At 47.7% G+C, this 16,235-nt stretch overlaps 3 protein-coding genes across 5 annotated transcripts; 1 reads left to right on the top strand and 2 right to left on the bottom strand.

The window, feature by feature from the left end:
- Nucleotides 1-78: 78 nt before the first annotated feature.
- On the bottom strand, nt 79-2,595 carry mrps28 (mitochondrial ribosomal protein S28). The gene is made up of 2 exons (XM_079554297.1): nt 2,286-2,595; nt 79-493 (listed from the first exon to the last, which is right to left on the bottom strand). Exons 1-2 carry the CDS (start codon nt 2,577-2,579, stop codon nt 137-139), a joined length of 651 nt encoding a protein of 216 aa, XP_079410423.1. The 5' UTR covers nt 2,580-2,595; the 3' UTR covers nt 79-136.
- A 1,458-nt stretch (nt 2,596-4,053) lies between these two features.
- Nucleotides 4,054-10,056, top strand: sde2 (SDE2 telomere maintenance homolog (S. pombe)). 3 transcript variants are annotated; one of them, XM_079553128.1, is made up of 10 exons: nt 4,054-4,181; nt 6,812-6,923; nt 7,006-7,117; nt 7,202-7,371; nt 7,520-7,625; nt 8,345-8,464; nt 8,763-8,920; nt 8,996-9,136; nt 9,242-9,381; nt 9,815-10,056. In XM_079553128.1, exons 1-10 carry the CDS (start codon nt 4,077-4,079, stop codon nt 10,022-10,024), a joined length of 1,374 nt encoding a protein of 457 aa, XP_079409254.1. In that variant the 5' UTR covers nt 4,054-4,076; the 3' UTR covers nt 10,025-10,056. The 3 variants fall into 3 exon arrangements, with proteins under 3 accessions (XP_079409254.1, XP_079409253.1, XP_079409255.1); XM_079553127.1 differs by having other exon boundaries at nt 8,996-9,106; nt 9,212-9,381; XM_079553129.1 differs by having other exon boundaries at nt 8,996-9,097; nt 9,245-9,381.
- Nucleotides 10,057-11,888: 1,832 nt separating this feature from the next.
- LOC306961126 (uncharacterized protein) lies at nt 11,889-15,467 on the bottom strand. Its single transcript, XM_079553742.1, has 6 exons — nt 15,153-15,467; nt 15,009-15,083; nt 14,070-14,260; nt 13,894-14,004; nt 13,421-13,825; nt 11,889-12,272 (listed from the first exon to the last, which is right to left on the bottom strand). The coding sequence occupies exons 1-6, from the start codon at nt 15,422-15,424 to the stop codon at nt 11,902-11,904; spliced, it is 1,425 nt and encodes a 474-aa protein (XP_079409868.1). The 5' UTR covers nt 15,425-15,467; the 3' UTR covers nt 11,889-11,901.
- Between the last annotated feature and the right edge of the window lie 768 nt (nt 15,468-16,235).

Raw genomic sequence — 16,235 nt, forward strand, 5'->3', positions numbered from 1 at the left:
GTTTTGGAAGAAAGAAAGTAAATGAGCAGCACATGGAACTTCAAATTAAATATTTTTATTCAACACATGTATTTTCACACAGTCCTGTACATTTATACAATCCACTCCAGAGGCAGGTTTTACTCCTGGTTCTGGTTCAGTCCTGTTTAGCTCCTGGTTCTGGTTCGGTGCTGTCAACCTCCTGGTTCTGGTTCTGGTTCGGTCCCGGTCCAGGTCCAGGTCCAGGTCCAGGTCCAGGTCCAGGTCCAGGTCCCGGTCCAGGTCTGTTGCCCTGGTCCTCTCCCAGCAGCGTGGCCTGCGCCTCCAGCAGCGTGGTGTCGGTGACGTGGCCCAGGAACCGCGTGGTGAGCTCTAAATCCTGGAGCCTGATCCGGACCCGGGTCCCTCGGGGCAGGATCGATTTGTCCGGGGTTTGCACCACGGCGTGGAACTTCCCCCCGAAATCCACGTACAGGTCCTGGTTCACCACGTGCACCACTTTCCCCATGACCACCTGCACAGAGACGGCAGCCGGTTAACGGCAGCCGGGTTAACGACTACCGGGTTAACGTCTGCCGGGTTAACGACTACCGGGTTAACGTCTGCCGGGTTAACGTCTGCCGGGTTAACGTCTACCGGGTTAACGTCTACCGGGTTAACGTCTACCGGGTTAACGTCTACCGGGTTAACGTCTACCGGGTTAACGTCTACCGGGTTAACGTCTGCCGGGTTAAGCTCTGCCGGGTTAACGTCTACCGGGTAAACGTATACCGGGTTAAGCTCTGCCGGGTTAACGTCTGCCGGGTAAACGTCTGCCGGGTTAACGTCTCCTTTCACATGATCTCTAACGAGGCGCCTGAGTCAGAAAGGAGAGAAATGGCTCTGGGCGATTGGAGGAGGTTTTATGCTATGACTTTATCCTGACATTCTGCAGTCGGAGAAGACGGGTTTTCCTGCAGTGCCTTTCACAGACATGTGGCTCGTCACAAAGCGCTTTACATGAGTGTTTTATTACATTCACTCCATGTAGCTCGTCACAAAGCGCTTTACATGAGTGTTTTATTACTTTCACAGACATGTAGCTCGTCACAAAGCGCTTTACATGACTGTTTTATTACATTCACAGACATGTAGCTCGTCACAAAGCGCTTTACATGAGTGTTTTATTACATTCACTCCATGTAGCTCGTCACAAAGCGCTTTACATGACTGTTTTATTACATTCACAGACATGTAGCTCGTCACAAAGCGCTTTACATGAGTGTTTTATTACTTTCACAGACATGTAGCTCGTCACAAAGCGCTTTACATGAGTGTTTTATTACTTTCACAGACATGTAGCTCGTCACAAAGCGCTTTACATGAGTGTTTTATTACATTCACAGACATGTAGCTCGTCACAAAGCGCTTTACATGACTGTTTTATTACTTTCACAGACATGTAGCTCGTCACAAAGCGCTTTACATGAGTGTTTTATTACTTTCACAGACATGTAGCTCGTCACAAAGCGCTTTACATGACTGTTTTATTACATTCACAGACATGTAGCTCGTCACAAAGCGCTTTACATGACTGTTTTATTACTTTCACAGACATGTGGCTCGTCACAAAGCGCTTTACATGAGTGTTTTCTTACATTCACTCCTACACGGTGTAGAAGCGCAGCTGCACAGTCACACACACAGATCATTCATCAGTAATGCAAGGTAGTGTGTAAGCATCCATAACTGACCAAATCTACGGCAAAACGTCTGAATAGATACATTTTTGATGGGCCTTCGGTTTGTTTTACCCTTCAAACATGGCGGCGGCTTGTTGCTACGCAAGTCACATGATTTGTGACGCAACGCCGACCAAGAGAGAAGGGCATGCATAAAGAAGATTAACTTTAAACTGTGATTAAGACAACACAGAACAAATGGTTGTAGTCTGTTCACACAGATGAAACAGTACAGGTGCAGTAGAGCTCAGTCTTGGGGCCCAAAATTCGGCCCTCAAGATAATCTTGAGAAATACAACTAACCTATAAGAAATAATGATAAACTACTCTCAAAGCATTACAATAATACTAAAATATTGTCAATTCACAGTTAGTGAATATTACATTTAAACTATCGACTTTTATGCTTTAAGTTAGGTGTTGTTTTCTCCAGTTTAGTCATATTCTAGTCTAACCTAAGTCCATATGAAGACCCAGTTTATGACCTGTAAATTAGAACATTTAATAAGATGGTAGTTTGTGTAAAAACCGCTGCTCTAAAGGATTTAAACTCTAAATGAACAACGGTCTTGACCCGGTTCGTACCTTGTCTTTGGCGGGTCCCATCTGAACCAGAGGCGACCTCCGCAGCAGCGAGGCGAAGCTGTCGGTGTGTCCGGCCTGAGCGCGCTGCTGCCCGGCCTCAGCCCCCGCCGCCTCCCGCAGCTCCTCGTGCAGCTCCAGCGCCGCGGCGAAACCGGAGCGAGGCTTCACCGGAGCCGCGTCCGAGAAAGAGGAGCGGCTCAGCGGCCCCAGAGAGGAGCAGGGCCGCGGCCACAACAACCGGGCCCCCGTCCGGACCAGGAGCCCCACGCTGACCCCGACCTGCGCCGCCATCATGCTCTCCCACAATGCACCGCGGCCAACGCCACACACCACAGCGCCGCCTCCGGAGGGGAGGAGAACTACACCTCCTGCAGGCGGCAAGCGGTTTGCTTTGTGAGAAAATACTTTTGCAAATCGTTTTTTCAGGCAGTACATTTTATTTTATTTTTTTTATAATTTGTTTTTTATTTTATCATAATTTATATATATTTATTTTATATATATTATATATTTATATTGTAAGTGTCTGGACTCTTTTATACATTTTATTCATTTTTGTTCCAGTAAAAAGTGTGCCATGCATTATTCACCTTATTCCGCCCCGCCCACTTTTACCACTTTTTGCTTTGTCCAGACACTTCCGGTCAAGCGCAAAGCCTGTTCATTTAAACGGAGAACGAGGGAAAATGTTCGCTGCTCAAATCTGATGTTTAGTCGTTTGATTTGTGTAAAATGTCCAATGTTCATTTGCACCGACAAGTCGACACTCGTTTCTCAGCGCAGCCGAAAAACGGCTTTGTTTTCATGTAGTGACTGATTTTATGTGGACTTCTCCAGCCCCATGTTAAAGGGATATTTCAGGATGTTTGACATAGGGCCTCATTTCCTCGTTATCCGGAGTGTTGCTGATACTTGGAGATATTTTTTTTGCAATTCATGCAGTGCTTCTGTTTGGAGAGTTAAGCGTCACTAGGCTCATGAAAGGCTAGTGCATGTCTATGGTATCAGCTAGCCTGCATTAAAAACAGTGTGACCCGCTCCACAGAGCACCTGAGGCAAATCACTGATAACACCAGACTAACCATATACATGTCTGTGTCCATAGAGTCATGTTTGGAATATAACTGACCTGCATCACATGAATGATCGCATTTTGAGGGACTATTTTCTAGCAGATCACTCCGCCGCCGCGTAGCTTATACAACCACGAAGCTCAAATATAAGCTATTTTAAATGCAAAATGGTTCAAATTATTCTATGGACACAGACATTTAAATGGTTAGTAAAATAAAAGCACATAGCTCATCTCATTGATTAGTCCAGCAGGTACTTGCAACATTACAAGAATATCAATAAATGCACACATTTCAAGTGTTTTGTCAGTTAGTAGGATGGCAGAAAGAAAGTTCATCTAATGAATAAGATGGTGCTTTTATTTTGGTGTGCTGGATCGAAACAGGAAGTCCCTTCGCGGGCGGCGTTGTTATGATTTAAAGTTATGCACAAAGTCAATTTAATGTAAGTTTGTAATTTATAATGTATGGATACAGACGGCATTGCGTCATAGAAGGGGCAGGGCTTTGCCGAGGGGGAAAATATAATTTTTTGGGAAACACAATTTTCCACCCTTTTTAGGTGGAATATGAACTTATTTACCACACATTAATAAAGTCTATATCGGACCCATATATATATGTTTATTCAAAGCAGATTGGGAGGTGGCGCTGCGCAGTGACAGTTGTGGTGATAAACACCGGAAGTGCCTCTCTCCCTCCAACAGACCATTCCAAGATGGCGGCTGTGTGGGTGACTTCTCCGGCGTTGGGCCTGAAGTTGCGCTGTTTATCGGGATATAATGTGGCGGGGGAGGTTCTGGAGCGGTTTGAGCGGGACACGGTGAGACTTAAACCCGGGAGAAAACGGTCTGAGCCGGGAGAGAAAGCCTTAGAACAAATTAGAAACAATAATCCGAGCCGTGCTAACTGCTGTGCTAATGCTAATGCTACAAACACGAGAGAAACGTCTAAACACTCAAGCTGCTCCAATGATTTTTCTGTTTGTGTTTCTTTCCAGTCCAAACTCAGTGTAATTATGATGTATGTGGGGGTGTCTCAGCTCAATGTATAAGATCTACACAGTGTATTTTCCATTAACAACTTGGTGCCCTATGTTGTTGTGATGCCCCTAAAAGTGAAGTCACATTTTAAAAAACGATTTTGAACCCGCATCTACCATAAAACATAAAAAATCAATCAATCAATATCAAAACCTAACCAAGAAGGAACGAAACAAGGCAAATTTATGATTAAAATAAGTCTAGAACTGGGCCTTTTCACTGGATTTAGTTTCCATACATCACTGATTCTCTGAGACGGTGCAGCGCCATCTGTTTCAGATGTCCTGCACTGGTCAGCTCCTCCTTCCCCTTCCTCCTGCGCAGCTCCCTCCGCTCCACAACAGTCTTGCACCATCTTTTGGGAAGAGTTTAGCAGTTTATCTGTTTTATGCTACAGTGAACGTCCATTAGTGGAGCAGAAGGCATGTGCGGCTTAGCTTTGGGCTGCGTCCGAAACCATCCAATTATAGCCTTTACGTCCTAACCCGAGCTCCTGATCCTTAATCTTTCAAACAAAATGAAAACAAGTCACGGAGGTTTAGCTTCATTGTGAACCGGAGCTACAGCAGCTCTGGGACTTTTACAACGACACACTTCAGTGTTTCTTTACCTAAAGGATTAAAAGCAGCGACAAGAAAACTTGTCAGTTTCCAGTGGCTGAATCTGCGCTGGGAATGTGTTTGGGCCTCGAGGCTGACGATGACTGTTGTAGCTACGAACACACGCTGACGTACGGCCAGACAAGCGTCTGACTTTAGGTCTGACTACGGGCTTTAGCCGCGTTTTTAACGCCCGAAAAGCGTTTGGTGTGTATGCACCTTAAGGTTATTGGCCTACTGTATTATTTTATTATATTTATTGACCTTTATTTAACCAGGATAGTCCCACTGAGATTAAGAATCTCTTGTTCAGGGGATCTATTGTACATGTTTTTAGTGGTAGGGGAAACCAGAGCACCCGGAGCACACAGAAAGGCCCCGTCCAGGTGGGAATCGAACCCGGGACCTTCTAGCTGTGAGGCGTGAGCGCTAACCGCTGTGCCACCGTGCTGTATTACATCTGCAACATAGTGTAAATAAAGACATTTAAGGAGAGAAAAAAAAAAATCCAAATTATCCTTCACATTTCCCTTTAGCCTTAGTTAATGTAAAGCAGTTTCCTCTTTAACACTGACATGTGACTGAGCTGTGGGGACGACAACATGTGCAGAATCTTATTCCATATGTTTATTATTAAATGTGCTCCTGTCAATCAACAGTAGCACATGAATCACTCGAGGGTGAGGGGTTTGGCGCAGTGGCTTATGGGACGGCACATAGCTCCTAATCACTGGTTAGTTAGCACCAGAGGTCCCTATGCTAAAGTGGCTATGATAGTTAGCACCAGAGGTCCCTATGCTAAAGTGGCTATGATAGTTAGCACCAGAGGTCCCTATGCTAAAGTGGCTATGATAGTTAGCATCAGAGGTCCCTATGCTAAAGTGGCTATGATAGTTAGCACCAGAGGTCCCTATGCTAAAGTGGCTATGATAGTTAGCATCAGAGGTCCCTATGCTAAAGTGGCTATGATAGTTAGCATCAGAGGTCCCTATGCTAAAGTGGCTATGATAGTTAGCACCAGAGGTCCCTATGCTAAAGTGGCTATGATAGTTAGCACCAGAGGTCCCTATGCTAAAGTGGCTATGATAGTTAGCACCAGAGGTCCCTATGCTAAAGTGGCTATGATAGTTAGCATCAGAGGTCCCTATGCTAAAGTGGCTATGATAGTTAGCACCAGAGGTCCCTATGCTAAAGTGGCTATGATAGTTAGCATTGAGGCTCCTTTCCTAACTCCTTCCTAACAGACAGCCCAATTTGGACGCTTCTTATCATGGCGGACGCTGCCACACATCCTGTTTGGCGTTAGACTTCTCACCAGTCTGCTCGTTTCGGAAGGGGCCTTGGTCTTGCCTGGATACCTCCTCATTTGTACCTTCCTTATTTCCTGTAGTGCCTCTTGTGACGCCTCCACTGTGAGTCTTACAGTAGGAGACATACAAGACATGTGTGAGTCTCAAATGTCTTTAGCACATAAGCTGCTGGATGTTTGCTTCTAAAAACTGCTTTCTTTAGGACTGCAAAAAACACACCTGTACCAAGAGAGAGGGAGGTTGCAGCTTGTTTATGCGTCGCCATTGCCCTATCTGTTATAGATGTTATAGATGGATAATCAATATGCAGTAGAAATACATGAAGCTGCCGACTTTGTATTATTCTAATCGGGACCTCCTTTGTCAAAAGCACGAGGGACACTAATGTTACAAAATAAATGTGTTTTATTGTGACCTAACAGGGCGTTTACAGTAATTGGCCGTTATTTTGTCTGAAAATGCAGAATCAAACCGCTAATGTTGATGTTGTGTCTGTCTCAGGGCCTGTGTGACTTCTACGTCGTCTGTAACGGCCGCGTCGTGGGCGGAGACGAGCCGCTGCAGAATGGATCCATCTATCACCTGGAACCACGGCTCCGAGGAGGAAAAGGAGGTCGGGACTGAACCAGGACTAAATCAGGACTCTTCCTCCTGTGTCTGATTTATGAAACTCTTGGTGTTGTTTTTTGGTGCAGGGTTCGGGTCGATGCTGCGAGCGCTCGGAGCTCAGATCGAGAAGACGACGAACAGAGAGGCGTGTCGTGACCTGAGCGGGCGGAGACTTCGCGACGTCAACCACGAGAAAGAGTGAGACCGCCTGACCTAACATAACCTCATCCACGTACCTGTGCACCGTCATTTCGGGCTTTACATTTCCTGTTTTGTGTGTAGAATGGCGGATTGGCTGAAGAAGCAGGCGGAGCGGGAGGCGGAGAAAGAGCAGCGGCGTCTGGAGCGGCTTCAGAAGAAACTCGCCGAACCAAAGCATCACTTCACAGACTCCAAGTACACGCAGCAGTGCCACGAGCTGTCGGAGAGACTGGAGGACTCTGTGATCAAAGGTACAGGCAAAAACACACAACCCAGATATCACCAAACTTATATTTAAAAAAAATACTACACAAGTTGCAATAAACATGAGATGATAAATATCGTGCCCTAAAATATATTGTTACTCTGTCCTTTATCTTTCTGTCTTGTTGTGTTCAGGGCTGCAGGCGTCCTCCAGCTCTGCCGTGAGGCCAGAGGCAACGAAGAGGCCGAGTGAAGAGCGAGACGGGCCTGAGAGCAAGAGGAGCAAAGGCAGCTTCACCTGGTGAGAAATACAGAGTACATCCTGCACCAGAGGCAAACTAAGGCAAGCGAAGCACTTAATAAGATCGTAGAACTGATGTAAACTGACTCAAAAACAGGCAGCCAGACTAAACAAATCTTCCTCAAAGCAGTCTCGATTAAAGTCATTTTATTTTTGAGCACGTTTCATTCAAGCATACAACACAATGCAAAACATTAAAAGCACAGTTTAGGTCTGAAACAACTAATCGATTAATCGACGACTAATCAGTTATTGAAATAGTCGACAACTATTTTAGTAATCGATTAATCATTTTCTGTTTCACACAGACTCAAATAGAGCAAAAATTACATGAACATGTAGTATTTTTGATGAAAAACTACTTTGTTTTTGTAGCAAGTGTATGTAGTACTTTGTACATTGTAAATTTCATGAATATCTGTTTGTGCCTCGTCCAATCAGAAGCAGAATTAGCACCAAGAGCCTCCGACAAACATTTACTTTACGTTTACTCATCAACACGTCCTCAAGCGGATCCACTTTAGCTTTCATATGATGAAAAAATGAAAAAAATAACATTTTCCTACACCATTCACAGCCAAGCGACTAATCGATTAATCGTAAAAATAGTCAATAGATTAATCGATTACAAAATTAGCGTTAGTTGCCGCCCTAGCACAGTTTAAGTCATAATGCTTTCCCCGGTCCTCAGCACGTCTCACTGAAACTGTTGTGTCCAGGTCCGGACTAGACCTGGACTCTGACGAGGATTCAGACACAGACCAGTCTACAGGAAGTGAGGAGGCGGAGCCCATGAGCAGAGAGGCGGAGTCAGAGGACTCTGGGCAGAGCAGCAGCAGGTGAGTGTCCTGTGATTTTTTTTATACATTTCAAATAATTGGCATCAGCAACAACATATCACATTATCTCTCGTCTTTCATCTGACTGAAAGTTACACTTTTTTGTCAAACACATCCTCAAACAGATGCATGGAGGGAGGGAGAGGATTTGTATGTACATGACAGCGTATTTAGGTCTCAGTACAGTTTCCTGCACCAGAGTTTTTATATCTTCTTCAAGCCGCCGTAAAGGTTTTCAAACGCTCTAATAGTTTTTCATAATTCTGATTTCCCTCTCATCTCTCCTCTGTGTACTCAGCCCTGCTCCGTCTGAAGGCCAGTCCACAGGAGCCAGACCGAGTCCCGGGCCCAGCTCCAGACCAGACCCAGAGTGTAGACCTGAGGGTGAACCACAAACCACTCCAGAGTCCACACCAGAGTCCAGCTGTGGAGCCGAGAGAGACCCAGAGTCCAGCTGTGGAGCCGAGAGAGACCCAGAGTCCAGCTGTGGAGCCGAGAGAGACCCAGAGTCCAGCTGTGGAGCAGAGAGAGACCCAGAGTCCAAACCAGAGTCCAGCTGTGGAGCAGAGAGAGACCCAGAGTCCACACCAGAGTCCAGCTGTGGAGCCGAGAGAGACCCAGAGTCCAAACCAGAGTCCAGCTGTGGAGCCGAGAGAGACCCAGAGTCCAGCTGTGGAGCCGAGAGAGACCCAGAGTCCAGCTGTGGAGCCGAGAGAGACCCAGAGTCCAGCTGTGGAGCCCAGAGAGACCCAGAGTCCAGCTGTGGAGCCGAGAGAGACCCAGAGTCCAAACCAGAGTCCAGCTGTGGAGCCGAGAGAGACCCAGAGTCCAGACCACAGGGAGAGTCCAGTCCAGATGAGGTCCAGACTAAACCCGAGTCCAGCTCCAGGCCAGACCAGGATGAGTCTCAGGAGCAGGTAAAGTATCACATGGATGGTTTCTTTAAGCTCTCTGTTGTGCTGGAGTTTTCCAAAAAGGTTCTTAAGCAATCATCTGTACTGGATTATTCTAGCCCTGAGTGTTTTTCCTCTCTCCTTGAAGCTTAAAATGTACACAAAATAATGCCAAATGATCAATAACCAAATGTTTTTTTTTCCAGCTGCATTAATCCATCCACTCCACAGATTAAAGCTATTTGCTCAATGTCTCCTCCAGCTTCCCTCACATGTTCTAAACCCCCTGTGTGTCCGACAGCGCCCCCTGGACCTGGACTCGGTCTCGCGTCTGCTCCAGCTTCCCTCACATGTTCTAAACCCCCTGTGTGTCCGACAGCGCCCCCTGGACCTGGACTCGGTCTCGCGTCTCCTCCAGCATCCCTCACATGTTCTAAACCCCCTGTGTGTCCGACAGCGCCCCCTGGACCTGGACTCGGTCTCGCGTGTGGAGGACCTGGAGGCCCTGGGTCTGAACGCCCTGAAGGAGGAGCTGATGAGGCGAGGCCTGAAGTGCGGGGGAACGTTATCCGAGCGTGCGGCGAGGCTCTTCAGCGTCAGAGGGAAACGCGAGGGCGACATCGACCGCGCCCTCATCGCCAAAAACACCAAGAAGAAACACAAGTGAAACAACGAGGGAGAGACTGGCAGGAACACGAGAAACCGCAAAAGTGTCATGTGTGGCTTTTCAGTTAAAGTTCCTTTTCCTCTATTTAGGGGAATTGTTACGAATCTTTTCAATGGATAAGTGCGTTGATTTTGTTGCAATTAAAAAGACTATTTTCAGGTATTGAAAAGCATTAAATTTGACTTTTGGCTACTTCCATGAACCCTGATTAGGCATTTTTACAAAAAATGATCAAAAGAACTCCCAAACCTCACTCTACAGCAGAGATAGATCTTGTTCACAAAACAATACAAACAACAAAACCCAAAAAGTAACAAAAAAGAGACTTTGTGAAACTTCTTTATCATGTTTCCTCCGAATGTGGCTTTTCAGACTTTTTCCTGGATTTGTCTCTTGTTTTTGGATCCGAGTAAACTTTTATGTTGTTACTTTTACTTTAATTGTATTATGTAGTTTTGAAGAGCCACGTTCACCTTTTTATAGAAATGTCGTCGTCGTTAAGTTTTCAATGATCTTTTGTCAAATGAAATCTCAGATGCAGGATTTTAATAAAAACTATTTGAGTCACATCAGTTTCATCTGTCGAACCTTTCAGCCGTTCTTTTCTCTGAACTCAGTCAGCTTTACCCGAGTCCATAAACACAGCGTTTGTCAAGTGCTGACATCACAGCTCTACTTCCGGGTTCACAGATGTGCGAGAAACTACAAAAAAGTCTTTCATACAACAATCAATATTTGTGAAACCACAGAGAGTTACTGAACTGACTTATTTATCAGACCCATGAGCCGAACTGAACCTACTCCTATAAAAGTCAGATTTACCAAAATCGGATGAACAGATTGTTCAGTAGAGAAAAAAGTTGTAGCTAGTGCTAGCTAGCGTTAGCACGATGCTAGCGTGAAGCGTCATGTTCTCCGTTATTTATGTATTTATGGGTATTTATTATCCAGAGAGCTGCAGTGTCATTTGAAAGCTAAGACCCACAAAACTACTCTAAATGGATCTTTAATCTCACGCTGTCGTCACTTGCGTTTTCATCAAACATTTTTATCACTTTTATCACATTTGTTACATTTTCCGCCTCGTTTCCATCTAATTTTTGTCGCTATTTTGACGCTTTTTTTCAAGAAGCTTTTTGGTAAAGAGGTTAGAGGTCAGAGGTCAGAGGTTAACAAATATTAGCCGTCCAGAAACAACATGTAAAACAAAGTGTTTTATTAAATTAACAAAGACTTGTTACATCCTGAAGTTATTTACACTCGACGCTGTCCAGGCCTCGCTCGGTCCAGGTCCAGGTCCAGGTCAGGCCTCGCTCGGTCCAGTTCTGGTCCAGGTCCAGGTCCAGGTCAGGCCTCGGTCTGGTCCAGGTCCAGGTCAGGCCTCGGTCCAGGTCTGGTCCAGGTCCAGGTCAGGCCTCGCTCGGTCCAGTCCAGGTCCAGGTCAGGCCTCGGTCTGGTTCTGGTTCTGGTCCAGGTCCAGGTCAGGCCTCGGTCTGGTTCTGGTCCAGGTCCAGGTCAGGCCTCGGTCTGGTTCAGGTCCAGGTCCAGGTCAGGCCTCGGTCTGGTTCAGGTCCAGGTCCAGGTCAGGCCTCGGTCTGGTCCAGGTCCAGGTCCAGGTCAGGCCTCGGTCCAGTTCTGGTCCAGGTCAGGCCTCGGTCTGGTTCTGGTCCAGGTCCAGGTCCAGGTCAGGCCTCGGTCGGTCCAGTTCTGGTCCAGGTCCAGGTCAGGCCTCGGTCTGGTCCAGGTCCAGGTCCAGGTCCAGGTCCAGGTCCAGGTCAGGCCTCGGTCTGGTTCTGGTCCAGGTCCAGGTCAGGCCTCGGTCTGGTCCAGGTCCAGGTCCAGGTCAGGCCTCGGTCTGGTCCAGGTCCAGGTCCAGGTCAGGCCTCGGTCTGGTTCTGGTTCAGGTCCTGTTCCGGTTTGTGGCTCCGCCTCCTCTTCCTCCGGAGGCAGCACCAGACGGTTACCACGGCGATCACAGCCAGCGTTACCGCGGCGACGGCGATGAGCGAGTGCACGAGGGCGTTGGAGAGCAGCGCGGGCGTGCACGTGAAGGAGCCGTGAGCGTTAACGCAGCCGTGCACGCAGGGGGCGGGGCTTAAGGAGCACTCGTCGATGTCCTCGCACTCGCCCCCCTCCCCTCCCTTGAAGCCCGGGCCGCAGTCCATGCAGCGCAGGGCCCCGGACCGGCCCCCAGGCCGAGCGTCAGACTGGTTCAGACCCGGACCAGAGTCTGGACTTGGATCTGGATCTAGAAAATCCAGAAAACGATTAATCAATTAATAAAATAGTTGTCGACTATTTCAATAATCGATTAGTCGTCGAACATCGATAGTTGTTTCAGCCCTACTCCAAAGAGTTTTTCTTTTTCTAAAAATCGCTCTGACCCATGTGACCCATGTGACCACGCTGGGGGAGGTGAAATATCTTTAACCACGCTGGTTTTTGTTTATCAGCCCAAAAAGCATTTTCAGTACATTGACTGGTTCTAGAGCCTGTCAATCAAGCTCTGGAGCTCTGTGGAGGCTCCGCCCACCCCGTGAGCGCAGGGCTTCCTGCCATTTTGCCCTTTTGTTGTTAAAACAGTTAAAACATGTTAAAACAGTATTTTCCTCCCCCTACATGAGCCCAGACCTGCTACTGCCTCTAAAATCCTGCACTGTCACTCAAAAACGTGTTACTTCTTCCGTCATGCACAAGCTTAAAGGAATAGGCCACCGTTTTTACATACTGAGATATGTTCTTACCTTAACTATAATGTAAGGCGTAGTAATACCAGGAGTAATTTGGCATCCGCGCAGTAAAGTGAAGATTACTGCGCGGATGCCAAACTACTCCTGGTATTATTACGCCTTACAATATAGTTCCCCCTTTTATCCACTTAGAAAATCCACATTGTTTAATTGTGTGTAATTATACTTTGTAGTGGAACACTTCACGTAACCATATTTAAATAGGGGAAACGTGGAAGAGCTTGGTAGCTTCTATCTTGACCTGTTTTGGAGCTATAGAGGAGAGAGGGAGAGGCTAAATGCTAACGCCGTCTGCGCTGTGTTTACGTGACTGAAGATCAGACAGGTCCTAAAGAACTCGTCACAGCTCAGGTAAGAACATATCTCAGTCTGGAAAAACGGTGGCCTGTTCCTTTAATATAGAAGCTGCAGTTACGTTTCAGACCTGAGGTGGCAGTAGTGAGCATAAAATAATCAACTTGCATCTAGTCTCTTTAAGGAACAGGCTGCGTAGGAGGAGACAGAGCGGCCATTAAGGTTCACACAGGACTCGGGACCCTTTTTAAAATGAATGGGGCTGAATGGGACCCACTATGGTCCAACATAAACACAGTGTCGCGCTGTATCGATACAATCATCAAAGTTACTCCCGAGTACTAGTACAGACCTGGTTCAGAGTCCGGGCCGCTCCGGGTCCAGACTCCCCCGTCACAGCGCAGCAGCAGGACCTCCCCAGACCAGCACTCCACCGTGAACCACCCGGGCTCCGGGTCGTCCTGGGACAGAAACCGAGACCCGAGAACATCAGGGAGCACGCAGGAGGGACTGGACGAGGGGGCGGAGCCAGGACCAGACGAGGGGGCGGAGCCAGAGCCAGGGGAGGGGTCAGATCCCGGACCAGAGGAGGGTGCGGAGCCAGGGGAGGGGGCAGCAGAAGCGGGAGTTTGGCCTGGAACCTGGCTTGATTCTGGGTCGGAACTGGGATGGGGTCTTGGGTCTCGGTCTGGAAGAGGCTCGGCCGTTAAGACGGGTCCAGGCTCAGGTCCAAAAGTGGGTCCTGTTTGGTCCGGCCCTGCAGAGATCAGAAAAACGATGAAAAAGGTTTGCTGCTGCCTGTGTACACCATGTAAAAGCACAAACCGTGTTCATGAGTGAAACCCGAGGTCGGTCCAGGTTCAGGACTCCCTTCAGGCCCGAGTCCAGGCTCCGGAACAAAACTAGGAACCAGTCGGGTCTTCTCTCCGTCTGGTTCTGGAAAACGAGCAAAAGTGTTTTCCCTCAAATAATCACGCACAAAGTAAGGACACTCGACCCACCTCTGGTTCCAGCGGTTCCAGACTCCGGTGTGGACTCTGGCCGTGTTTCTGGCCCGGTCCCGGGACTCGACTCATGTGTGGACTCTGGTCTCGGTCCGGACTCCGCGGGTCCGCAGATGAAGTGTTTTCTGTTTTTACAGCTCCGAGAAACCAGACCCCACGACCCAGAGTCCAGCGACACAGCCCCACACCTGAAACACAGGACACACCGGTCTCTGTTTGGAGCCCGGACGAGAGGCGGGACGGGAATCCCTCCCCTCGCCGCGTCTCTGTCTCACGCCCAACAAAAATCAGATAACTGGAGAGGCCACTTAACCCCATAATCAGATCGGATGTGTTTATATCCACGTCAGAAATCTGATCATCCAAAACTCCAAGGGCCAGTTCAGTTTGGGATTTTTAGAGCAACTTAACCAGAACCAGCGCTGGACTCAAAAAATCTCATCCCACTCCCACCAGCTCTTATTATATTTCCTTCTACGTGCCTCGGTTCCTGAGAAATCTCAGCTAAACAAAGGCTAGTTTGGATCAAAATCACAGCTCAGACTAACACCACGCCCCCTCAGACCAACACCACGCCTCCTCGGACTAACACCACGCCCCCTCAGACTAACACCACGCCCCCTCAGACTAACACCACGCCCCCTCAGACTAACACCACGCCCCCTCAGACTAACACCACGCCCCCTCAGATTAACGCCACGCCCCCTCAGACTAACACCACGCCCCCTCAGACTAACACCACGCCCCCTCAGACTAACACCACGCCCCCTCAGACTAACACCACGCCTCCTCAGACTAACACCACGCCCCCTCAGACTAACACCACGCCCCCTCAGACTAACACCCCGCCCCCTCAGACTAACACCACGCCCCCTCAGTATTACATGTGAAGGATGGGGAAACACTGACATCCATGTACAGACGTGGCGGCTCTACCTGACGTTGGTGCAGGTGTCCGGCGGCTCTTCTCTCCAGACGCTCAGCTCAGAGTCCTGTGTCCCGTCCACAAACCTGAGGATATACTCACAGTGAATACTTCAGATACTAATACTGCAGTACATGAACCAGCACCCTCCTCACCAGAACCCCCTCAGGTTCAGACCCGGGACCACACACTGGTCCTTCGGTTTCTCCAGCCCGACCCAGAAGAACGCTGGGTTGGTGGAGGCGAGCGCCGACCGCAGCCTCTGATTGGTCTGAAGCAGCTCGCTCAGCTCCTGATTGGAGGAGAAGATGGCCAGGTCGCCGGGGGAACAGGCGGCCCGAGCCTCGTCATAGGTCAGCCGCTTAAGCCCCACCCACCAGCCACTGGCCAATGGGAGGCAGAGGAGGAGGACGACAGAGAGGTGCATGTCCTGCCCCCTGATGATGTCACTGAGGGGAAACGACACAAGTCTATTTTTGATCACTTTGTAGTTTTGTATAAATCGTCAGAGGATATTTTTACTCATGTAAACAGGGGCAGAAGCTCATATTGTCAACATGTTAAGGCGAGACACTGCAGGTAAATTGGAGAAAACAAATTGGAAGGCTAAATATTTTTCATTTAATGTTTTCATATGGAAATAATTTGTAAAAACAGCCAAAAGCTTCTCCTTTTCCGCGACAGAATCTGAATAATGGATTGAGCCAGGCCATGCCTTGGGAACCCAGGGTGCTAAGGATGCTGCAGCACCCCCTGGTGGATACTTTAAATAGGAAATAAGCACAGGGGGGAAAAATGGGCATCCCCTAACCAAAATGTGGGTGTTTTGTGGCGTATTAGATGCAAAGATTTTTTCCAGGGGTGAACATTTAAAATTGGATTTTTGTTTTTTTTTGTTAAAAGCTCAATAAATCACTCTAGGAATTACATAGTTTAAAAAAATCCTTCAAAATATATTAAAAAATGACCTGTTCTTCTTTCTATGGAGAAATGTTCAAACAGTGCAATAATTAAACCCCTTAATGTGAAGATTAGTCATTTTATTTATGGGTCAACCCTGCCGTGGGAAAAACCCTGCCGTGTCTCGCCTTAACAGGAGAATAAACTCACAGCTTTAACATTTCATATTGACATTTGATAACCTCATGCACATCTGTCATTTGTAAGAGTCATTTCATACTGCTACTAATAAGCCGAATGCCCGTCTCGACTGCGCATGCGTGGGTCAATCAGGTTCC

The sequence above is a fragment of the Gobius niger genome (genome assembly GCF_951799975.1).
Source record: "Gobius niger genome assembly, chromosome: 3".
Classification (NCBI taxonomy): domain Eukaryota; kingdom Metazoa; phylum Chordata; class Actinopteri; order Gobiiformes; family Gobiidae; genus Gobius; species Gobius niger.

Coding starts and splice junctions, on each gene's coding strand:
- mrps28 (XM_079554297.1), bottom strand. CDS start 2,579: ATGATGGCGGCGCAGGTCGGGGTCAGCGTGGGGCTCCTGGTCCGGACG. Junction 494..2,285: donor TGGGACCCGCCAAAGACAAG/GTACGAACCGGG, acceptor GTCTCTGTGCAG/GTGGTCATGGGGAAAGTGGT.
- sde2 (XM_079553128.1), top strand. CDS start 4,077: ATGGCGGCTGTGTGGGTGACTTCTCCGGCGTTGGGCCTGAAGTTGCGC. Junction 8,465..8,762: donor TCTGGGCAGAGCAGCAGCAG/GTGAGTGTCCTG, acceptor CTGTGTACTCAG/CCCTGCTCCGTCTGAAGGCC. Junction 9,382..9,814: donor AGGATGAGTCTCAGGAGCAG/GTAAAGTATCAC, acceptor TGTGTCCGACAG/CGCCCCCTGGACCTGGACTC.
- LOC306961126 (XM_079553742.1), bottom strand. CDS start 15,424: ATGCACCTCTCTGTCGTCCTCCTCCTCTGCCTCCCATTGGCCAGTGGC. Junction 14,261..15,008: donor GACACCTGCACCAACGTCAG/GTAGAGCCGCCA, acceptor CCTGTGTTTCAG/GTGTGGGGCTGTGTCGCTGG. Junction 14,005..14,069: donor TGGAACCGCTGGAACCAGAG/GTGGGTCGAGTG, acceptor CTCGTTTTCCAG/AACCAGACGGAGAGAAGACC.